The sequence below is a fragment of the Capricornis sumatraensis genome, chromosome X (assembly GCF_032405125.1).
Source record: "Capricornis sumatraensis isolate serow.1 chromosome X, serow.2, whole genome shotgun sequence".
NCBI lineage: Eukaryota > Metazoa > Chordata > Mammalia > Artiodactyla > Bovidae > Capricornis > Capricornis sumatraensis.
The window spans coordinates 12,604,835-12,630,173 of record NC_091092.1 but is presented as its reverse complement, the minus strand read 5'-3'; the positions used below and the strand labels follow the sequence as shown (position 1 = coordinate 12,630,173).

Genomic DNA, 25,339 nt, shown 5'->3' with positions numbered 1-25,339 from the left:
AGACCCTGATGCTGGGAAAGCCTGAAGGCTTGAGGAGAAGGGGACGGACAAAGGATGAGATGGTTGGATGGCATCACCGACTTGCTGGACATGAGTTTGAGTAAACTCCAGGAGATGGTGACGGACAGGGAAGCCTGGCGTGCTGCAGTCCATGGGGTCACAAAGAGTTGCATGCACCTGAGCGACTGAACTGAACATATGTGCATGCTAACTAGCTTCAGTCACGTCCAACTCTTTGCGACCCTATGAACTGTAGCTCACCAGGCTCCTCTGTCCATGGTATTCAAGAATACTGGAATGGGTAGCCATTTCCTTCAGGGGATCTTCCCAAACTAGGGATGGACCCGTGTCTCCTATGTCTCCTGCATCGGCAGGGGGTTCTTTACTACTAGTGCCACCTGGGAAGCTTTATACATATATGTGTATATATGTGTATATATATATATAGCAATCATTTTGTTGTAGAGCAGAAATTAACACAAGATGGTAAATAAACTCTATAGCAATTAAAATTGATTTTAAAAATAAAATGAAAGGATTTTTTGTTTAAATTGTTTGTTTGGAAGGCAACACAGAAGAGTTTTCATGGTCTTTGGAGTCTGACACAGCCCCAGACTGGAGTCCCAGTGCCACCGCTTACAAGGTGTGTTAACCTCCCTGAAACTCGGTTTGCCTATTTACAAAATGGGATAACAATGCCTATCTCAGCATTGCTGAGAAGCTTAAATAAGATAACAAATGGAAAGTCCCTGGCACCAAGAAGGCAGGCAGCCAAGGGCAGCTATTATTGTTTCAACTAATAGCATTACCTTCATAATTTTCAGTCTTTTAAGGTTCCTTTGTTACAGTTGGAAAATGTGGTGTCATTAGAGCCATGAATTGGGAAGCATTCCCACACACTGATGCCAGAGATCAGGGATACCTTTATCTAACTGGAGCCAGTTCAGCAAATCCTCCTCCCAGCCTTGCACAAAGAGACCTTCACTTTGTTCTAAGGGCCCAGTCAAGGCACTGGCTTACAATCTTTCTCTTTCCACTATTTTTTGTTAGAGCTACAGGATCTATTCTTTGTCCTACTTGATCCCACCCCTACCAACTCCAACTGTAGATCACCTACTTTGGCAGTGAAGCCAATTTAAACACAGAATAAGAGTCTGCAAGAGACCCGGGGTCAGGTGTCATGATATTGGGGAGCAGAGCAAGAGTCTGAAGGAAATCCAAGAGCTGTGCCAGCATCACCCCCGATTATGTGAGGTGAGCCTTCACTCTACTTCCTACATCCTCCACCCTCCATCCCCTTGCTACTGTTGCACCCATGAGAAAGTGCACAGTCCTCAGATGGAAAGTACTTAAGCTCCAAATTTGCATTGTTTACTCCAAGGAACTCTATGTATTGAGGTAGCCAATGAGAAGGCAGAAAGGAACAGGTAAAGTTCCTTGGCAGGTTGAACACAACCCAACAGCAATCACAAGACATCAGATTATTCACTTACTTCCAAACATCAGGAATCAAGAACAAGTCCGGAAGAGGGCCTCCTAACCACAATCTACATAAGGGAAGTAAGACCTGCTCTTCAAGAACCAGAAGTCACGGAAAATGGTGCAGATTTCTCTGTCACGGGCTTCACGGCCCATTCACTCTGGACAGCCCTGCATGCTGTTTCCATGGAGTTGCTCCTTCTCTGCAGCCAGTGATTCCAAATCCAGCAAAGGAGAGGTCCCCTCAAGAGCTCACAGAAGGGCAACCTAGCAACGTGTCCTCAAGCCAGGAAATGAAAGAGCTATATCAGCGGCAGAGAGCTGTATTTAGGGGGTTAGATCAAATTATGCTCCGTTTCTCATACTTCTTCCTCAAGTACAAGTTGAAAGAGAAAATGTTAGGAAGAAAGATTGTAGGGGAGTGGCTCTTAACCATTTCTGGGCCACAGACTCATTTGAACATCTACAAAGCTGTGGACTCAGAAGAATATACATAGTTGAAATTCTACTCTTCACAAACAATTTCAGGAAGGACCCTAGGTAGGAACCTCTGCTGTCAAGTTATATTTCACAACAGTTACCATATGGAGAGATACATTGGCCACATCTTCATTTACTTATTGCCATAAGCATAACGTAGTGTCTCTAGCAATGGTTCACAAACCACTCTACACCTCAGAATTAACTACAGCACTGGTTAAAAATATAAATCACCCTCCCCAGCCCTAGTTCTTAGAAAATCTGAATCCCCCAGAGGCAGAGGTTAGGAATCTGTATTTCTAACACACTTTTCAAAATGATTCTGAGGCAGCCAGCTTCATACCCATACTGTGGTTAATAGCATGGATTCTGGTGTCAGAGAGATATCATCCAAGTTCTGGCTTCACCTTTTAATTTCAGGCAAGTCATTTTACCTCTCTGAATCTTGTCTCCTTTCAGGTCATAAGCTGTAAAAATAATGTTTTACTGAAAGAAAAAGCAAGCAGCTTGTTGTAGTGTAAAGCAGAGAAAGAAAAAGGCCTCAGTTTTCTTATTCTGTACAATGGGTACCATGCAAGTTTCCTACATCTTCCCCTATCCCTCTTTGCGTTGCCTCTCCAAGCCCTTCCTCAGCACTACCAGCACACTAAGACTGCAGCTGAGCTGGCTTAAGACCACTTATGTAAAAAAAATGCCCTCTAGGCAGTTCAGATGGGCGAAGAGTTGGTATTTGGAAAACAACAGTAAAACCGGATGCTGATATTTACTTGCTGTGTGATGTGGGGCAAGCTGCCTAACCTTGTGCCTGTTTCCTCATCTGACAAATGGAGATAATAGTCGTTGCTCGCTAATTCTATATAGTTCCAAATGGGCCTTCCCATCTCCACTTTGGCTTTGGCTTTTCTCAACTAACCCTCAATCTGAGAGTAGAGAGGAGCAGGCGGCAGCCTTTGAAATCAGACTTGTAGACTTGAGTGTAAGCTCTTACCTCTGCACTTCCTAAGCATAGTGACTGGGTGCTTAAGTCCCCTCTCTGTTAAAAGGGCATACTGCTACCTCCTTCGCAAGGCTGTTGAGAAGAATAAACGAGTTGTCCGTGCAAGCCCATTTGCACGTAGAAAGCGCTCGGTAAATGCTTTTTCCCCCTTCCCTCTGTACAAAGGTGAGGAACTTTCACTGTTCGCTTGATGTCTGATCCACCTCGTGTTGAAGACATCCGGTCTCAAAGCGTGGAGGACAGCAGAGGTGGAAGAGGTGAAAGAGAAAGAAAGCGAGGGGCAAGCAGCAAACTCACGGTAAAATGCCAATCGGCAGGGTCCGAGAGTCCGAGCTGCACTTGACACCGCACTGGCTTCCGCGCCTGTGTGCCGCAGCCCCCGCCGGCCAGCTACTCCTTTTTGCTAGCAATGGCCCTGAGCAGGAGGCTGCGCGGGGAGGCCGCCCCCTCGCCCCGCTGATTGGCCTCGCCAACCGGCTCATCATGCTCTTTGTCTCAACCCGCAGAGGTTAAAAGAAGCGGCGGCTGCTGGGAGCGCCCAGCGAGTGGGCGGGGACGGCCGCTGCTGCCTTGGGAACCGAGCTGCCTCGACTCAGCTACCCAAAGCTGGGGAAAGAGGCTCCGTCTGGAGGCTCCGAGTTGGTTAGCGGTAGAGGAGGCGTCATCCTTTTCCCCTGCAGGGCCACGGCGACCGGAAGGGGGCATCCACCCCTGTCCACGCCGGAGCATTCGCTATCCACCGGCCGAGAACAGGTAAAGAAAAAGGGCGCGATTGCCTGTCCCGGAGAGAGGAGGGAAGAGCTCCATCACGACTGGGCGGCTCTCTACCGAATCGCGAGGGCTGAAAGGCAGCCAAAGGAGCACTCCAGCGGCCCGGCTGTGCAGAGACGGGAGTGGGTTCCACTGAATGATGCCAAATGGGTAGGATTTGCCTAGATTGACAGGAGGACGTTTTCAGGGGGGTAGTTAGGGGGCGGGAAGCAGGGGGGATCACAAGCTGTCTGCCTTGAACCCCCTTTGCATCTCCTGATCCCTTCCTGGTGAGGAATATGTGGGGGTGTGTGTCCAACTCCCATTCCCTCTCTCCGTGGCAGGCCACCCAATTCGAATTCGAACTAGATTTCTGTGCGGCTGATTGCGGGGCTGGTAGGACAACGGTTTCCCGGAGTGGGTTCGGGGGTACGTAATAAGGGGTCGCTTTGGCTTGTATTCACAAGGTGGGAGAGGGAATTCTCCGTCTGACTACTGTGGAGGGAGGAGTCGAGGGAGCGAGATGAGGGATGAAACTCCTTCTAACCCTTCCCTCCCTGCTTTGCCCTCCGCCATGGCCTGAAGACGGTTCTGCAATCTCTCGTGGACAGAGGTCAACCTACCTCGGAATCCAGCTTTCTAACGCAAGCTCTTGTTGCAGAAACGGATAATGAAATAAAGGCGTGCACTTGTTTCCAAGCTCACATAGGAATCTGAAAAATAACGGGGGAAACTTTGAGAAGGGGGTGTGATTGAGACCTGAAACCGTCAGTTGCATGGAGATCTTATTGGCTACCACAAATCTGTGAGACTTAGACCACTGCCTTCTATTTTGAGAGCCCAATATGGGCTCTAAGCACTATTTCACCTAGAATTCTAAGCTGCTGTTGCCTTTCTTCCTGGAGGATTCTCCGGATAGTTGTAGATCAGAAAAGCACCCTGCTAGCACGGGAACGCCCATTAACTCCTGAAGGTTGTAATTGCCAGTTTCCTGCAGGATATTTTCAGGGCAGTAATCGAATGGAAAATGTACCCACAGGGTGTTCAGGAACATAAAGGAAGCGACTGCAAACTGCTTCCATGCAGTCGACTACCTTACTAACCTTTCCCCCTCTCCTTTTCTTTACAGACCCTACTGAGATACAAGGAAGATGGAGCCCAGGAATGTTGCTTTGGGGATTTCTCCTGCAGATTAGGCTTTTCTAGAAAGACTGAGCATTTTGTTACATTCATATAGACGATCATCGTCAGTCATGGCCAGCATCATTGCACGTGTGGGTAACAACTGGCAGCAGAATACAGCCTTGCCACCCTGGGCCCATTCCATGTTGAGGTCCCTGAGGGGGAAGGGGAGTCTTGGTCCTTCAAGGGTCAACATGGCAGAAGGAAAGACGAAATTGTTCTCTGGGAGGGTGGTGCCAGCCCAGGAGGAAGAAACCTTTGAAAACTGGCTGATACAAGTCAACGGGGCCCTGCCAGATTGGAATATGTCTGAATAGGAAAAGCTCAAGTGCTTGATGAAAACTCTGAGGGGCCCCGCACAGGAGGTGATGCGTTTACTGCAGACAGCCAACCCCAACCTCAGTGTGGCAAATTTCTTGCATGCCATGAAGTTGGTGTTGGGGATTCTGAAACCAGTCTCACTGCCCATGGCAAATTTTTTAACACCTTGCAGGCACAAGGGGAGAAAGCCTCCCTTTATGTGATCCGTTTAGAAGTGCAGCTCCAGAATGCTATTCAGGCAGGGATCATAGCTGAGAAAGATGCAAATCAGACACGCCTGCACCATCTCCTTTTAGGGGCTGAGCTGAATGGGGACCTGTTCTTCAGGCTGAAGAATCTTCTCAGGATGTATGCAAATGAGCAGGAGTGTCTCCCCAATTGCCTGTAGCTAATCAGGACGATAAGGGAGGAAGAGGATTGGAATGATACTTCTATGAAACGGAAGTGGCCCAAAAGATCTGAGCTAATCACGGAGAGGGCAGTAAGCCCCATGGCATTTCAGGGCCCCCAGTCAAGAGCCATCAGCACTGCTGATTGTGCTGTGATAGAAGTAGATGATACCCTTAATGACTTACATGAGGATGTGATCCTGGTGGAGTCTCAGAACCTTCCACTTACATCCATAGGTGCCCCTCCCCTCAGGGTCAGGGCCAGACTTCAGGATCAAATACTGGTCATTGATCCCATAAACAGTTCTCAAGCTCAATCTCCTTCTACCAGTGGTGGTTCTGCATGTAAGAATGATGGTCCTGGGGATATACGTAGAGCCAGGAAGAGAAAATATACTGTGGTGAGGAGGGCCACTCAAAGGAAACCAGTGACAGTAAGAGCAACAAGGGCCAGGTGTTTTGAGAATCTGATCATCACCCTGCAAGAGCTGACACATACAGAGGAGGAGACATCAAAAGAGATCCCAGGCAAACACAGTGACCTCTCTGAGCCACAGTAAGGTGCTAGACCCAGCCCTAAGTGAACACTTAACTGTATTCAGAGACTGCTGGTGGGGAAAACTAGGGTAGGCTGGGGGAGGCTTCTATGTGCATGAATTAATCCACGAAGTGGCTTTCTTTGGGGAAGAAGAGGTTGTAGATACCAGCAAAATGAAGAAGACAGCCTGACCTCTGTCCCTGCTTCTCCCTCCATCTGCCTAAGGGTCTATGTGTGTGTCTATTTCCTTGATGATTTTGTTCCTTTTGTGAAAGGAGTACAAGTTATTATTAAACCTTCAAGGACCGAAGGAAACTATAAAAACTGAAGTACAAATTACCTGAAACTCCCCACTCTTGCATAACCATTGTTAGTCCTTGGATGAATGGCCTTCTAGATATCTCCCTATTCCTGTGTACCAAGATAGATATGCTATACAGATTAAAGTGATCAAATATAACTGTTGTTCTATGCTGTGTATTTTTTCACCAAACAATATATGTTGTGGACTTCTATGTCAATTTATAAGCATCAAGTTTTCTGTCTCTGTGTGAGATTACTTTTAGGAATACAGAAGGAAAATAATAAGAAAACTAAATACAGAAGCTATAAATGGGGGAACTCATACTGCGAAGTGGAGTTTTATCAACCTCATTTACAGATGAGGAAAATGTAAGCTGAAAGGAGCTATCTCCCAAAGAGTCCCCTATCATAACTGACCTATGGCACTGAACTAAATCTGTGTCCATTGGACTTACCTGGTGGTCCAGTGGCTTAGACTCTGTGCTCCCAATGCAGTGGGCCTGGGTTTCAATTCCTGGTCAGGGAACTATATCCCATATGCCACAACGAAGAGTTCACATGCCTCAACTAAAAGATCCTGCGTGCTGCAACTAAGACCTTGCACAGCCAAATAAATAAATAAATATATATATATTAAAAATAATGCCCCAGTGCTTTCTTAGCTAATACATCTTGAGAAATCTGATGAAAGACAGGGGAGGGGGCAATAATAGGAAATGGGTGTTGTATTTCAGGGGCTCCATTCCTGTTCACTTTGGGAAGGGGTGGTGTTCCCTTCCCTGAGCAGATTCCTTAAATTGCTACTACTAATGCTTCTGAACAACACCCTGTGGCAACAAGACTACCCTTTGGGTTGACACTACCCTCTGCCTCCCCCTCAACTGCAGAAAAAGCAGCTGCTCATGAGAGTTTAGTACCAGGAGGCTTGGGACGACTCTGGCTTCACCCTAGCTACATACTAGGGGACGCCAGAAGCCCAAGAACTCCCAGCAAAACTCCCTCTGACCCAAGAAATTGAAATCACTGGGGAAAGATGAAAAACCATCTGGATGCCAGGGCATGTGAAAATACAGGGGATCCCTGTCCCACCACGGGGCAAGATGTAGCTCCAATCAGGCCCCCAAAGCCATGGGGGAGCCCAACATTCTCAGACTCTTATAGGCTTAGAGCCTCCATCCTATCCTCTAAATCTGCCCTTGGAAGGAATCTGCCCCCTATTTATCCAAGATTAAAATATCACTCCTCTTTCTACTCACCTTTTCTCAATTTTACTCCATAATCACTTGTTGACTGATTTACACAAATTAAGTTTATGCCGTCATAATTTCTCTCTGGGACCAGACAGAGTATAAAGAAAAATAAATAAATGCTACACCAACCAATGCCCTCCTTTACAGTGGAGTTAGCTTGGGGATTCAGTATAGACCACTTCTTTGATAACCTCTAATTCATCCCCCCTTTCTTCCAGCCTCTATCCTCTTCTATGTCATTTAAAGCTGAAATTGTCTTAAATTTTATTTCTACAAAATGATGCAAATCTGTGAGTTTATTTCATTTCACATGACACTGGCTTTTCTTTTATGCAAGAAGTATGTATTTTCCCTGTTTGGAATACATGGGAGACATGGGGATTCAGATCAGACTGAGGGTAATAGCCAAAAGAAAGCTTTTAGATAATTTTTTGTCTGATAGGTTTCATTTAAGATTATGGGTTTTCTTCCTTTCTTTCTCCCTAATCTTATTAGATGCTGCGAGATGAAATGAGTTTTGCCAGGAGATGCTAGCCTTTGAAATACCTTCTTTTGCATTATCTCCCTCCTTCTAGATATGATCTTCTCTGACACCCCAGTCTCATAGTTTCCCCTTCTAAGATCTTTTTGATGCCTCTCAGTCTTCTTTGCTGCAACTTCTTTCTCTTCCTGACTGTTCCATAATAATAGTGACAGAAATTAAAATCACCACAACTGTGACTTACTAAAAGCATATTAGGTGTCAGGAACTCCTGTTCTAAGCCCTTTAATGGAATATAGCTCTTTAATCTTCATAGCAATCTCAGAGGGTAGCTATCACTATTTCTAATTGACTATTAATATTAATTACTATTAACTGCCACATATTTCTGGAGAAGGAAATGGCAACCCATTCCTGTATTCCTGCCTACAGAATCCCATCGACAGAGGAACCTGGCAGACCATGGGGTCACAATGAGTTGGACACAACTGAGCAACTGAGCATGCATGCACACCACATATTTCAGATGAGGAAACAAGCTGGAAAGGTAGGAAATGACCTAGGATCATGCAGCTAGTTCATGATGAACCGCGGATGACACTCCTGGTTGGCTGACTCCAAAGCTTATTCAGGTTAGCTCTCAGGCACTGTCCTGTATGATGTAGATGCGGTCACTATCTGTGCATGACACATGAGGAGACTGAGGTCTATGCACAGGAAGTGATTAGCCAAACGTCATAAGAGTAAGTGGCTTGTGTGTAACACTCAGGGATGGAATCTTTAAGGAACCTTTCTTTGACACAAAAAAAGACTTTTCTACCCTTTCTTTCCCTTTCTCTCCAGGTGGCAACTGCCTGGCAACATCCCCTCCCCCTCCTCAGTTGCAGTCACATACCATTTCTATGTTTTAAGTGCAAACGGTTGTAAATTTAACATATGCAAGAAGTGAAAGCCACAGAAGTCAGTTGGGGAGAGATGAATTGTTCAATTAGTGGTACTGGGGGGACTTAATTACCTGATTTGAAAAAAGATCTGTTTACTTTCTACCATGACATTAAATATGAATTCCAGATAAATTTGAGAAATAAATGCAGATTTTATGCATGTGTGCACTAATTTTTAATAATATATTGTTGTTATGAAGGGAATGAACAGAATCAAATGTTCAAAAGCAACACCATTTAAAACTGCAAGAAAATAAATATTTATTAAATCTCTGGACTGCAGAAGACTTTCTATGGTTAGGAGTGATGAAAGAAATTATACAGTAAAGGCCAATAACAAAAGATAGCATTGGCAGAAATAAAAGACTAACAGCAAGCTGAGAAATATTGAGAACAAATAATAAGACAATAATAATAGCAAACTTTTATTGTAGATAGCTAACACTTACTAAGCTCTTACACAGTACCAGGCATATTCTAAGAGCTCAACATGGTTTCATTTCATTCTCATAATAAACCCTGATATAGATCCTAATATTATCTCCAGGTTCTAAAACATTCTTATTTAAGGGGGAAAAAACAGAAAGCATAAAATGTAAATATACACCTTAATGAATTATTGTACAGCAAACCACCACAAAGATCAAGAAATAAAACATTAGCAGAACTCCTGAAATCCCTGTGAGCCACTGTAAAATCGTAACCTGTTGACTTTCCCCTAAAGGAAACCACTCTCATGATAGTTATAGCTATTACTTTTATTATTAATTATTATTTTATGGCTTTTCTTTAGAGCTTTACAACTCAAATATGAATCTCCAACACTGTTTTTTTAACATTATTTAAACAGAACTAATGATACCAAACTCGAGTCTCTGTTGCCTCTCACTCACTCAGCAAGGCCAATCTACCAACACTGGTTGTGAAACAAATACAGTGTTTATTACAGGGCACCATGCAAGGAAAACGGGCAGCTCATGCTCAAAGACTGAACTTCCCAGTGGCTTGCAGGGAATGGTTAAAGGCAACACTTGGGGTAAAGTCTACAGCTCAATGACTTGCTTTTGACTAGTTGGTGGTGAAGTAATAGTGTGATGTTTTGGGAATCTTAATCATCAGCTTTCCTCATTTCTTAATGTGCCCCTAAGACTCTTTAACCCTGACCTACTATAGACTTTAACATGTAATATTTAAAGGCCAATTAGCTCTCAGTTCAGTTCAGTCGCTCAGTCGTGTCCGACTCTTTGTGATCCCATGAATCGCAGCACGCCAGGCCTCCTGTCCATCACCAACTCCCGGGGTTCACTCAGACTCAGGTCCATCGAGTCAGTGATGCCATCCAGCCATCTCATCCTCTGTCGTCCCATTCTCCTCCTGCCCCCAATCCCTCCCAGCATCAGAGTCTTTTCCAATGAGTCAACTCTTCACATGAGGTGGCCAAAGTACTGGAATTTCAGCTTTAGCATCATTCCTTCCAAAGAACACCCAGGACCGATCTCCTTTAGAATGGACTGGTTGGATCTCGTTGCAGTCCAAGGGACTCTCGAGTCTTCTCCAACACCACAGTTCAAAAGCATCAATTCTTTGGCACTCAGCTTTCTAAGAAATCACAAAATTACCTAAACTTTCAAATAGTTTGGGGAGTTGTATCTAAACTTCTTTAATGAACTTTTCAAATACACACAAAGGTATATCGAATGGTATAATGAACCCCCATCTCCCATCACCCAGCTTCAAGAATTATCAACATTTTTGACTCTTGATTCATCTATAATCCTTCATATTTTTAATGGGTTATTTTTACAGCACTTACTAAATATCATATTAAATGCTATGATTCTTCTGTACTCTATCCATACTTATATTTCCCCTTTTTCCATTCTGAATATTTTTTATTGGGGTTAAATTCATATAACATAAAATCTCCCATTTTAAGTGTACAATCTAGTGGCATTTGGAATACGTTTTTTTTTTTTTAATTTCCTTTATTCTCAGTAGATTTTTCCAAAAGTTTACTAGTCTTTTAGACAAATTTGGTTTAGCTGACTTTTCTATTGTTTGTTGTCCACTTCTTTGATTTCTACTCTTATCTTCACCAGATGTTCCCTTATACCTTAACTAAATTATTATATTGGACATATGCTGCATATATTTTCAGTCTCTTTTGCAGTCTTCATTTAAAATATATACTCTTTAGCTTTAAATTTGCTTTCGAGTGTTGTTTGAGGTGTATTCTACAAGCTTGGCTGAAACTCAGATCTTTCATTATCATTCAGTTCTACATGTTTAATTATCCATTTCCAGCAGTTTCAGGTACTTCTCTGGCTGAAGACCAATGGCAGAATTCAGCCTCAAGACAGTCACAGGTTTCTGTAGACTTCTAGATCCACAAGTTCCAACCATTTTACCATCACCTTAGCTAAATATCACATCTTGAGGTACTCAAATCAAAAAATGGATGACCTCACTTGCATTTTCTGGAATGAGAAATTTTTTTGGCTTTTTTGTTTGGCCATGCTACATCCTCCTTTTGTGAAAATGCAACTACCCTCAATAACATATGGATGAAAAAGAAGATAATCAGAAATTTAGTTTCAAGCAGGACATGTTGCTATACTGTACTGACTAAACCATATTCTTGAATCTAGCTTTTGGGAGTTGGGTACTGGCTGGGTGATTGAGCACTGTCTGAGCTCTTTGAGTAGTGATACTGTGATTCCAATCTGAATATTGTACTTTGTATAAAAGTGGCCAGTCAGGTTCCCTATGGAGGGGTTGGGCAGTTTGATCAAGAGAGGAGGGACATGATTTGGACAGTCTTGAAACCCTGGCTCTTTTTGTTACAAGTTGTATGAATTTGTGCTCTGTGCTTCACCTTCCTCATCGGTAAACTGGAGTAATAACAGGAAGTCCCTCAAAGGGTTGTGGTAAGAATTAAATGTGTGAGCATTTGCAAAGCTTTAAAGAGTGCCCAGTGCATTTTAAGCACTGTGCCACAGAATACCATTACAACTGCATCAAATGCTTCTCTCCAAACTTTCTGAACGAGCTTGTAGACAGATTACCTAAGCCCTCCCTCTCAGCCTCTTCACAGGGAACTTTATTAAACTCAGTAGCTTTAGGCTCCTTTACCCATGTAGAAGAGGGTGAGAATAAAAATCCTTTAAGAGCTAACCAAATAGTTCCTCTTGGAACAGAACTGTCTTTGCTTAGGAACACACCTGCAGGGATGCTTGTTTAGCTGGAGAAGGGAGTGAGGATCCAGCTGAGATGGCCTGGATCTAGACGAAGATAGCAGCTTTACTTCTTTGCAGAAGGAACTCTGGGAAATGGGAGCTGCTAAGCCAAGGAGACCAGGAGCTCAAGAGCCAGGCAGGAAGCTGAATGGAAGAGAAGTGTGAGTGAAACTGCCCTGAGATTCATTTGTGTAATTTGCTGATTGGCTAATTTATTGGCTGGCCTTTAAATAAATAATTTGTTTTAACATTGTTCAGTGTAGCATATGCTCAATTAAAATAAAACAGCTTTCAAATACAGAAAGGAACAAAGTAAAAGTGAAAGCTAATCTGATTCCTCACAGTCTAGTCTGGTCTATGTTCTTCCAGATCTGCTTTTATACAAAAACAAACATATAAAAATCAGGTCATAGCAGGCACTTGGCTCTGAGATTTTTTTTCATGTTGTCTGCTGTGTTGAGATGAACTTCCTACAGTCTCCCAAACCATCAGCAAGATCCTACAACCTGCCTTGTGCTGGCAGGTCTTTGGACTAGATATTTGATTTCTGTCAACAGTTTCTTTCAGTGAAACTATCAGGGAGAAATTACAGTTTTACCTCCCTACATTCATATAATATTAATACAGCCACTGCTCACGGTGCCCTTACTCTGTATCTGGCAGTCCCTTCAGTGTTTTACTTCAATTCTCACATTACTTTCTCACAACAACCCTTTGGAAGTCAGTCCCACTATTATTGCCATGTGGGTTTACAGACAGGATGTGATAGGCCCCAAAGCTAAAAACAGGATCAATAAGAAGGAACATAAACATGTCAGAGGCAGGACTTACATCTGCAATGTCTCTTTAAATCCTCGTCATGACCTTACGAGGGAGCTGTCACCACAAAGGAGGCAACTAAGGCTGCAGGGTTTACAGATCTTAAGCCACCGAGAACCTAGCAGTTTTATAACTATATCCCTTCCTGCCGAATTGATGAAAGCAAGCAAGGAAAAAAGCAAAGATTTAAATGAATGGAGATGAGAGGATAACAGATAGGAAGGCCAGGGGTCTCCAAACAGAGGAAATAAGCTGCAAGTGTCAGACATTTTTTCTCTCTCTCTTAAATGGCAGGAGGAAACAAACTAATGTTATATTTTCCCCCTTCTTTATACAAATTTAAAAAGAGGCTTTTCTTAAAATTCTGTGTTGCCATAATGACACCTGGTTCCACCTGAACTTAACTTTTCTCAAACCTTGAGCTAACCAATGCATTTTTCTTACGGAAATGTTTGTCTTAAGCTATGTTAATGTACTATGCATTTATCCTAGACTCTGTCTTCAATTTGGTTCCACCTAAAGGCTCAGAACTGACTTGACAAACCAGTATGTTGTACTCATACACTGTTCTCCTAATCTATGTTAATGAAACTATATATTTGTTTGGAAATCTGCCTTTCTTCAAGATTTATGTCAATTGTTTCATGGTCCGGGATGACTCACCTGGTGCCAATGTTATCTCAATGCATGTTGTGGGTGAGGGCCCTGGTGACATTCTCTGAGTTTTGAGACATCTCCTTTCTCTAATTAGCAGACTGCTAGTAGCTATATAATATCCAGCTAAGACTAGCAGCAGGGCACTCTTTCTGCCCCCTTCTGATGTCTATGTCAGAAGCTTTCTCTATCTCCTTTATACTTTAATAAAACTTTATTACACAAAAGCTTTGAGTGATCAAGCCTCATCTCTGGCCCCAGATTTAATTCTTCTCCTCCAGAGGCCAAGAATCCTGGCGTCTTTTGTGGTTCAGCAGCAACCTTTCAAAGAGACATGCAGCATTCACTGACTAGAAGACTTAATATAGGAAAGACATCAGTTCTCCCCAAAGTGATCTCTAGGTTTAAAACAATTAGTACAAGTAGCTTGGCGGTAAAGAATCTGCCTGCTAAGGCAGGAAATGCAGGAGATGTGGGTTCCATCCCTGGGTCATGAAGATCCTCTAGAGAAGGAAATGGAAACGCACTGCAGTATTCTTGCCTGGGAAACGCCATGCACAAAGGAGCCTGGCGGGCTGCAGTCCATGGGGTCACAAAGAATCAGACACGACTTAGTCAATAAACAACAACAACAGTGCACTCACTAGAACATTAAATACCTGTAAAGCATTCACAGGGCTTCCCAGTTGGCCAAGTGGTAAAGAATCCGCCTGCCAATGCAGGAGTCTCAGGAGACGTGGGTTCAATCCCTGGGTTGGGAAGGTCCCCTGGAGTAGGAAAACACAACCCACTCCAGTATTCTTGCCTGGGAAATCTCATGGACAGAGGAGTTTAGCAGACTACAGTCCATGGGGTCACAAAGAGTTGGATATGACTGAGTACACACATACATACACCCAGGAAGATTTTTCATAGATATAGAGAAGCTTATTCTAAACTTTGTGAGGAAATTCAAAGTAACTATGATAGCTAAAACAATTCTGAAAAAGAATAAACTGAGAAGAATCACTCTACCTAATGATAAGATTTATTATATAGATATAGCAAATTGAGACAGTGTGATATTAGAGGAATGAGAGACACAGGTCAGAGGAAACAAAGAAAGAACCCAGAAACAGACCAACACAAATATACCCGACTGATTTTTGACAAAGGTGTAAAAAATTTCAATAGAAGAATACCTCTTTTAAAATGGTGCTTGAATAATGGAACATCCACAGGCAAAAAAAAAAAACCTTCAACCTGAACTTTGCATAAGATACAAAAATTAACTAAAAATAAAACATGGACTTAGGTATAAAATATAAAACTATAAAACTTTTATAAAAGACACTTACTCCTTGGAAGAAAAGTTATGACCAACCTAGATAGTATATTCAAAAGCAGAGACATTACTTTGCTGACTAAGGTCCATCTAGTCAAGGCTATGGTTTTTCCTGTGGTCATGTATGGATGTGAGAGTTGGACTGTGAAGAAGGCTAAGCACTGAAGAATTGATGCTTTTGAACTGTGGTGTTGGAGAAGACTCTTGAGAGTCCCTTGGACTGCAAGGAGATCAAACCAGTCCATTCTGAAGGAGATCAGCCCTGGGATTTCTTTGGAAGGAATGATGCTAAAGCTGAAGCTCCAGTACTTTGGCCCCCTCATGTGAAGAGTTGACTCATTGGAAAAGACTCTGATGCTGGGAGGGATTGGGGGCAGGAGGAGAAGGGGACGACCGAGGATGAGATGGCTAGATGGCATCACAGACTCGATGGACATGAGTCTGAGTGAACTCCAGGAGATGGTGATGGACAGGGAGGCCTGACATGCTGCGATTCATGGGATTGCAAAGAGTCGGACACGACTGAGTGACTGAACTGAACTGATAAAACTTTTAGTTGGAAAACATGAGGAAAATCTTTGGGACCTCGATCTTGCTGAAAAGATCTAAGAACTAGACACCAAAAACCATAACATACGTCACAACAAACTGTGGAAAATTCCTAAAGAGATGGGAATACCAGACCACCTTGCCTGTCTCCTGAGAAACCTGTATGCAGGTCAAGAAGCAACAGTTAGAACTGGACATGGAAAAATGGACTGATTCAAAATTGGGAAATGAGTATATCAAGGCTGTACCCTGTCACCCTGCTTATTTAACTTATATGCAGAGTGTATCATGCAAAATGCCAGGCTGGACAAAGCACAAGCTGGAATCAAGATTGCCAGGAGAAATATCAATAACCTCAGATATGCAGATGACACCACTTTAATGGCAGAAAGCAAAGAGGAACTAAAGAGCCTCTTGATGTAGGTCAAAGAGGAGAGTGAAAAAGCTGGCTTAAAGGTCAACATTCTAAAAACTAAGATCATGGCATCTGGTCCCATCACTTCATGGCAAATAGACAGGGAAAAAATGGAAACAGTGGCAGATTTTATTTTCTTGGGCTCCAAAATCACTGCCAATGGTGACTGCAGCCATGAAATTAAAAGATGTTTGGTCCTCAGAAGAAAAGCTCTGGAAACCTAGACAGTGTTCTAAAAAGCAGAGACATCACTCTGCTGACAAATGTCCAAACAGCAAAGCTATAATTTTTCCAGTAGTCATGTATGTATGTGAGAGTTGGACCATAAAGAAGGCTGAGCACTGAAGAATTGATGCTTTTGAACTGTGGTGCTGGAGAAGACTCTTGAGAGTTCCCTGGACTACAAGGAGATCAAACCAGTTGATCCTAAAGGAAGTCAACCCTGAATATTCCATTGGAAGGACTGAGGTTAAAGCTGAAGCTCCAACACTTTGGCCACCTGATGCAAAGGGCTGACTCACTGGAAAAGAACCCTGATGCTGGCAAAGATTGAGGACAGGAGGAGAAGGGGAAGACAGAGGATAAGATGGTTGGATGTATCATTGACTCAATGGACATGAGTTTGAGCAAACTCTGGGAGACTGTGAAGTACAGGGAAGCCTGGCATGCTGCAGTCCATGGGGTCGCAAAGAGCTGGGCATGACTTAAGTTATTGAACAACAAAGGAAAAAAAAATATTAATTGGCTTTCACCAAAATTAAGAATTCTTGTGCTGTAATAAAGCCTGTTAAGAGGATGAAAAGATAAGCAACAGATTTGGAGAAAATATCTGCAAACCTCATACCCAACAAATAATTGGTTTCTAGAATATATAACAAATTCTCACAACTCAACAGTAAAAAACAAATGATACAGTAAGAAAATGAGCAAAAGACATGAATAGAATCTCACCAAAGAAGACATATGGATGGCAAAGTAGCACATGAAAAGATGTTCAACATCATTACCTAATTAGAGTAATGCAAATAAAAACCACAATAAGCTACAATTAAGGAAATGGCAACCCACTCCAGTGTTCTTGCCTGGAGAATCCCAGGGACGGGGGAGCCTGGTGGGCTGCCATCTATGGGGTCGCACAGAGTCGGACACGACTGAAGCGACGCAGCAGCAGTAGCAGCAGCAGTGTACTCATTAGAATGGGTAAAATATAAAATAGTAATACCAAATGTTGGCAAAGCTGTGGAAAATGCAATCTTCTATATAATACTGCTATGAATGTAAAATAGTAAGGCTCTAGGAATCATCCTAGCAGTTTCTTATAAAACTAAACACACATTTACCATGACCCCACAAGTAAACTTTGGAGCATCTATCCCAGAGACATGAGAAGAAGCTGTGGTGCGTATACACAATGCAATATTACTCAGCTACAAAAAAGAACGCACTTGAGTCAGTTCTAACGAGGTGGATGAACCTAGAACCTATTATGCAAAGTGAAGTAAGTAAGGAGGAGAAAGACAAATATCATGTATTAATACATATATATGAAATCTAGAAATATGGTACGGATAAACCTATCTACAGGGCAGCGGTGGAGATGCAGACATAGAGAACAGACTTTTGGACACAGTGAGGGAGAGAGAAGGGGGATGATTTGAGAAAGTAGCACTGAAACATATACATTACCATATGTAAAATAGATAGCCAGTGGGATTTTGCTGTATGATGCAGGGAGCTTAAATCAGGTGCTCTGTGACAACCTAGAGGGGTGGGGTGGGGAGGGAGGTGGGAGAGAGGTTAAAGAGGGAGGGGACATATACATAGCTATGGCTGATTCATGTTGATGTATGGCAGAAACCATCATAATATTGTAAAGTAATTACCTTCCAATTAAAAATAAAAGATTAAAAATCCTGTATATGAATAATCAGAGCAGCTTTATTCATAATAGCAAAAGCAGGGAACAACCCAAATGTTCTTCAATTAGCAACTGGATAAATAAACTCTGGTATATCCATCCAGTGGAATACTACTCAGCAATAAAAAGGAACAAACTATTAATATAGGGACTAGGATGGACCTCCAAGGGCATTTCACTCAGTGAAAAACATCAATCCTCAAAGGTTACATATTATAGGATTCCATTTATATAAATGCCAAACTATAGAGATTGAGAAGAGATTAATTGTTGCCAGGGTATAAGGATGGAGCTGGGGGCTGAGAATATAAAGGGGTAGCACAAGGGAGCACTTTTGAGATAACTGAAAGTGTTAGTCACTCAGTCCTATTTGACCCTTTGAGACCCCATGGACTGTAGCCTGCCAGGCTCCTCTGCCATGAAATTCTCCAGGCTGAAGTGGGTTGTCATTCCCTTCTCCAGGGTATCTTCCTGATCCAGGGATCTTACCTGGGTCTCCTAGATTGCAGGCAAATTCTTTTTTTTTTTTACCTGCACTGTAAGCACTTTTTGCAGGCAAATTCTTTACCGTCTGAGCCATGAGGGAATAAATGAGATAAATGAACAGTTTTATATATTGACTGTGGTGGTGGTTGTACAAATCTATACATGGGGTAAAACTGTATAGAGCTACATGCACACACAAAAATGAAAGAATGTAAAAAGTGACGACAGCTGAGTAAGGTCTATAACCTAATTAACATTATTGTACCAATATCAATTTCCTGGACTTGACATTTTACAGGTACATGATTTCCTTGGAAGGAATGATGCTAAAGCTGAAACTCCAGTACTTTGGCCACCTCATGCGAAGAGTTGACTCATTGGAAAAGACTCTGATGCTGGAAGGGATTGGGGGCAGGAGGAGAAGGGGACGACAGAGGATGAGATGGCTGGATGGCATCACGGACTCGATGGACATGAGTCTGAGTGAACTCCGCGAGTTGGTGATGGACAGGGAGGCCTGGCGTGCTACGATTCATGGGGTCGCAAAGAGTCGGACACGACTGAGCAACTGAACTGAACTGAACTGAACTGAAGATACCATCATTGGGGAAATCTGATGATGAGCACATGGATCTCTAAGCACTGCTTTTACAACTTCCTGTGAGGCCATAATTATTTAAAAACAAAAAAGGTTTTTTAAAAGGTTGTTGTGGGATTTCCAGAGTTGAAAGCAGCCTTGGTGACTTTAATTACTAGACTCATTGCATGCTAGTTCCTTTTCATGCATAGCTGGAATAGTTTAAAACTTCCTCTTCCTTCTGGCAAGTTTTGCAAATGTGTTCAAAGGAAGTACACTAGTGCTTCTTTTTAAAAATTCTGACAGCTTTTTTATAATATAGTTTAAAATGTGAACAGAGTAAAAAGAGATCACTACTATTTTCTTGGAGAAGGAAATGGCAATCCACTCCAGGACTATTCCCTGGAGAATCCCATGGACAGAGGAGCCTGGTAGGCTACAGTCCATGGGGTCGCAGAGTCGGACACAACTGAGAGACTTCACTTTCACTTTCACTATTTTCTTGGACTCTAAAGACTTTTACTTATGTAGGTTACAGATCTACTAATATTTATTATATTCAAAATAAAAACTGAAAATATCTAAAAATATTTATTAATTCATTAAAATAACAATAAATCCACTACATGTTAATATAAACAATACATTTTATTAAAATAACTATTTTCCAAAATAAAAAATAATTTAGAAATGTTTTCTTTTTTGAAAAGCTCTGTAATGTTTGCCTTAATATAAGACAGCTAGATTCTTACTTGCTTCATCACTGTGGTATGGTTGTGGTTATTTTGGTTGACATACATGAAGAAAATTTAACCTTATGGAGATATGTAGTGGGAAAAAGGAGGAGTTCCTAGGCACTTTGAATGGATTTCAGGTGTCAGGTGTCTCCAGGGTCCTCAGACCACACTTGGAAAATCACTGTGCTGGAGATACATACTGAAATATTTACAAAGGAAATGTTAGGATGTCTGAAATTTGCATTAAAATACTTCAACACACACACACATCAGTTCTCATTATATGGGGTAGTTATATCCAACAGAATTACCTTGAACAGTGAACTAGCAAATACTGAGCCACTGCTCCTAGTGGACATACAGGGTGACGTTCCTGCAAACCCCTGGTCACATTCTCATCAACCAATCAACATATAATCTTTTTTTGCCACTTTATTTATTTAAATTGAAGGATAATTGCTTTACAGAATTTTGTGGTTTACTGTCAATCATGAACAAGCATTAGCCATAGATACATTTGTATTTCTGTTTAAAGACATCTCATTTTATAGTTCTTAAAATAATGAATTATATATGCACTATTCCTTTATCATACTGAGAAGGATCTAACATTTTCCTGACCTGAGTAACAAGATCTTAAATATCTTTGGCTCTCAGCCTCAAAACAATGTTGTTTATTATGCTTTGTAAAGTTTGGTTCCCATCTTACAAATCCACAAATTTAGCTAGTTATCCATCTTTTCCATAGGTTCACTGCACACAACAGATAGTATTTTCGTGATTTCTGGATGGTGTCACATATAGGTCAGCAAATTTCCTCTTCCCTTTTCTTGATTTACCTTATTGTTAAATCAAGAAATTGAACTCACAGCCAACATCACCATAGCTCATGCCTGAAGGAAACTTATCTAATACATGCATTTTTCTCTGTAAACCACATCACAGTCTTCTTATTATGTCAGCTTCTGAACTCTGTTCACTCCCTTACCTTCACTGAGGGATATGGCATCCCAATTAATGTTTTCTTTTCCACTCTCAAGTTTTTCCATTACCTAAAGTAATTTCTCAAGTTCCATGTTTTCACTCATGCAGTACCCTGGCCTCTCATTCTCTTGATTTTCTTGTCTGCCTCCAACGACTTTCTTCCATGTTCATACCCTGAACATTGTGATCACCTAGAATTCTTTATCCTTGAAACAGTTTAGTCTACTTCTGTCTCTTCACCTCATTCTCTCTCTTATTCACACTGTACTAATTCTTCAAGCTTATCAAGACCTCCTTGATCCCTTTAGTTTTCTCCCAGTATGCGTTATCATTTCCTTATTTTTTATTTTATATCTTATAATCAATCACTTTAACCTCTCTGACCAATACTCTCACCAAACCTTGACCTAAGACATCAGCTCTGAATCCATGCAAGGATAGTCTTTTCTCTTTATGCCATGACTTTAAAATATCAGGCTTCCCAGATGGCTCAGTGATAAAGACTGCCTGCCAACGCAGGAGACACAGGAGATTCAAGTTCAATTCCTGGGTAGGGAAGATTCCTTGGAGGAGGGCATGGCAATGCACTCCAGTATTCTTGCCTGGAGAATCCAATGGACAAAGGTGCCTAGCGGGCTGCAGTGTGTGTATCCTTAAAGAAAATATCATAGGTATAATGATCAGCGCTCTCTCATTTTTGTGGTTTTCAATCCAATAATGCATGGAAATCCACCAGGCACAAAATCCACAAAATTTTAGTCAGTTCCCGCTCTCACTTCTCAAAACAGCTCTTCTAAATCTTCATTACCATCCTCAAGCCCAATACCTATTTCTGCTCACAACATTCTCATTAGACAGAATAAACTCTCAGTTAACAGGGAAAATAGAACTAAGGATGGAAATTCTAGTCATTTCCTGGTCTGGGTTAAGTGAATAAGCCAAAGAAAGTGCCACAGTCATAAAATGCTTGGGAGATCCATTACTGTCTAACTAACCTTCATATATTCTCTTAATTCCAGTAATAAGAAAGCCTGACATTTTTAAACATCCAGAAGAGGGAAGACATCTCTTATTTTAGAGACTAAAGTGCCCCACTACCCTTATGCCTAACATCAGCTCCTCTACTTGAGTTTTGGATCTCATCCCTGCCCTTCTCAAAATCTCACAGATCAATCATCTCCCCTCTCTTCTGTATCTTCAACTTCCTCAATCTCCTAGCTCCTTCCACCAAAACATGCAAACATTCTCAAATATCTACCACCTTAAAAAAAAAAAAATCTGCCCACAATCTTATGAGACCTTCTAGCTGCCATCTGGTCTTTCCCTTTCCAAGCTTACTGGAAGTATAACATGCATTTACAATCTTTATTATTTCAATGCCCAAATGGAGTGAAGTGAAAGTCGCTCAGTCATGTCTGACTCTTTGAGACAGACATGGAATCTTCTATACAGTCCATGGAATTCTTCAGGCCAGAAGACTGGAGTGGGTGGCCATTCCCTTCTCCAGGGAATCTTCCCAACCCAGGGATCGAACCCAGATCTCCCCAACTGCAGGTGGATTTTTTACCAGCTGAGCTACAAGGGAAGCCCAAGAATCCTGGAGTGGGCAGCCTATCCCTCCTGCAGTGGATCTTCCTGACCCAGGAATCGAACAAGGATCACCTGCATTGCAGGCAGATTCTTTACCAACTGACCTATCAGGGATTCAACGCCCAATGTTCCAGTTACACACTGCTGTTTAATAAACCACCCCAAGCATTCTATTATTGTCATTATTGGGTGGATGAGAAATTTGAGCAAGTCTTACTGGACAATCTTCTGGCTCCATATGGCATCTACTGGAGTCACCTAGTGATGTCCAGCTGGTGGCTAAGTTGATCTGGTTGAGCCAGGATGGTTTCCTTTATGGTTGATGCCTTGGTAGAGATTTCTGGAATCCTGGGTGCAGCTAGGCTTCATGCTCTGTCCATGTTGTCTCACAATCTCTCCATGTGGTCTCTCTAACAGGGTGATGAAGGCTCATAGCCCTAAAAGACCAAAGTGAAAGTGGCAAAGTTTCTTATGACCTAACCTTGTAAGTCAAGCAGCATCACTTCTTGCATTCCATCAGTTAAACTTATATACAGAGCTCACCAGGTTCAAGACCAGGTGACTAGACAGGGGTATGATTACTGAGAGGAACTGTTAACACGGAACATAGGATGAAGTCTACCACACACTCACACTCCTCAAACTGCAATGTAGCAATGCCCCATGCTACTGAAACTGTGATCCCTGAGGTGAAGACCTCTTAGTTGTTAAATCCAATGCCTGCTTAGCACTTGTTTTGCTTGCTTTTTCTGCTGAACTGGAATCTACTGACCACTAACTCATTCATGAAATTCTCCTCCCCTGTTTTTTGTATACCACCTCTCCTTGTGTGCCTTGAATTTTTCTGGCTGTTTCTTAGTCTCCTAAAGTGACTCATTTCTTAACGGTTTTCCTTTAACTCCTGAGCCTTGTTATCAATTGTTTTCTTACTCTGTTATCTGGTTATATCATCTACACCCATGGACTCATCTATCACTTAGCCACCAGAGATTCTGCATTATACATCTCCATCCCAGCTCTCTCTCCACTAATCCAGACTTATATGTACTCAGACTGAATGTCCCACAGGTTCCTCAAACTTGGCCATGTACTCACAGGGCAGTTTCCCACCGGTTCAAACTAAAAGAACTAAATAGAAATTTTGGCTGCTACTTACTGCAGGGTTAATTGAGTATAGAATCTGAGTTCTGTCAAGTTAACTACCTGCTAAAACAAAAAAAATCAATACTCTTCCGAGGGACACAATGGAATCCAGATTCTGTACAACATGTCCTCCAAGAAATTCAAATGACTGAGCATATTGGAAACAGATAAATGTGACCCATACTGAAGAAAGAAAGATAATCAGTGAAAACCAGCCCCTAGAGATCTAGATGTTAGAATTAAGGCAGAGGAGTTTTTAAGCAGATATTACACATATGTCCAAGGACAAACAGATTCAAGGGATTAGATCTGATAGACAGAGTACCTGAAGAACTATGGATGGAGGTTTGTAACACTGTATAGGAGGTGGTGATCAAAACCATCCCCAAGAAAAAGAAATGCAAAAAGGCTAAACGGTTGTCAGAGGAGGCCTTTCAAATAGCTGATAAAAGAAGTGAAAGGCAAAGGCAAAAAGAAAAGATATACGCATCTGAATGCAGAATTCCAGAGAATAGCAAGGAGAGATGAGAAAGCCTTATTAAATGACAATGCAAAGAAGTAAAGGAAAACAATAGAATGGAAAAGACTAGAGATCTGTTCAAGAAAATTAGAGATACCATTCATGCAAAGATGGGTACAATAAAGGACAGAAACCATATGGACCTGAATGAAGCAGAAAATATTAAGAAGAGGTAGCAAGAATATATAGAAGAACTGTACAAAAACGGTCTTAGTAACCCAGATAACCACGATGGTTTGATCACTCACCTAGAGCCAGACATCCTGGAGTGTGAAGACTTAGGATGCTTTTACTATGAACAAAGCTAGTGGAGTGATGTAATTCCAGCTGAGCTATTTCAAATCCTAAAAGATGATGCTGTGAAAGTGCTGCACTCAATATGCCAGCAAATTTGGAAAACTCATAAGTGGCCACAGGACTGGAAAAGGTCAGTTTTCATTCCAACCCCAAAGAAGGGCAATGCCAAAGAATACTCAAACTACTGCATAACTGTACTCATTTCACATGCTAGCAAGGTAATGCTCAAAATCCTTCAAGCTACACTTCAGCAGTACATGAACTGAGAACTTCCAGAGTACAAGCTGGATTTAGAAAAGGCAGAACCAGAGATCAAATTGCCAACATCCACTGGATCATATAAAAAGCAAGGGAATTCCATAAAAATATCTACTTCTGTATCATTGGCTATGCTAAAGCCTTTGACTTTGTGGATCACAACATACTATGGAAAATTCTTAAAGAGATGGGAATACAGACCACCTTACCTGCCTTCTGAGAAACCTGTATGGAGGACAAGAAGCAACAGTTAGAACTGGACATGGAACAACAGACTGGTTTAAAATTGGGAAATGAGTATGCCACAGCTATATACTGTCACCCTGCTTATTTAACTTCTATGCAGAGGGCATCATGCAAAATGCTGGGCTGGATGAAGCACAAGCTGGAATAAAGATCGTCGGGAGAAACATCAATAACCTCAGATATGCACATGACACCACCCTAATGGCAGAAAGTGAAGAGGAACTAAAGAGCCTCTTGATGAAGGTGGAAGAGGAGAGTAAAAAGCTGGCTTAAATCTCAACATTCAAAAAATGAAGATTATGGCATCTGGTTCCCTCATTTCATGGCAAATGGATGGGAAAAAATCAAAACAGAGACAGACTATTTTCTTCCTGGGCTCCAAAATCACTACAGATGGTGACTACAGACATGAAATTAAAAGATGCTTGCTCCTTGGAAGAAAAGCTATGAAAAACAGACAGCGTATTAAAAA

General features: G+C 41.9%; 2 protein-coding genes across 2 annotated transcripts in view; one reads left to right on the top strand and one right to left on the bottom strand.

Annotated features, from left to right (window-relative positions):
- SLC25A53 (solute carrier family 25 member 53) overlaps positions 1-25,339 on the bottom strand; it is a 58,651-nt gene that overhangs the window by 10,323 nt on the left and 22,989 nt on the right. The window lies entirely within an intron of this gene.
- Positions 4,960-6,158, top strand: ZCCHC18 (zinc finger CCHC-type containing 18). The gene is given in 4 exon segments (XM_068961911.1): positions 4,960-5,323; positions 5,326-5,988; positions 5,991-6,055; positions 6,057-6,158. Coding segments are annotated over 4 exon segments (1,194 nt in total).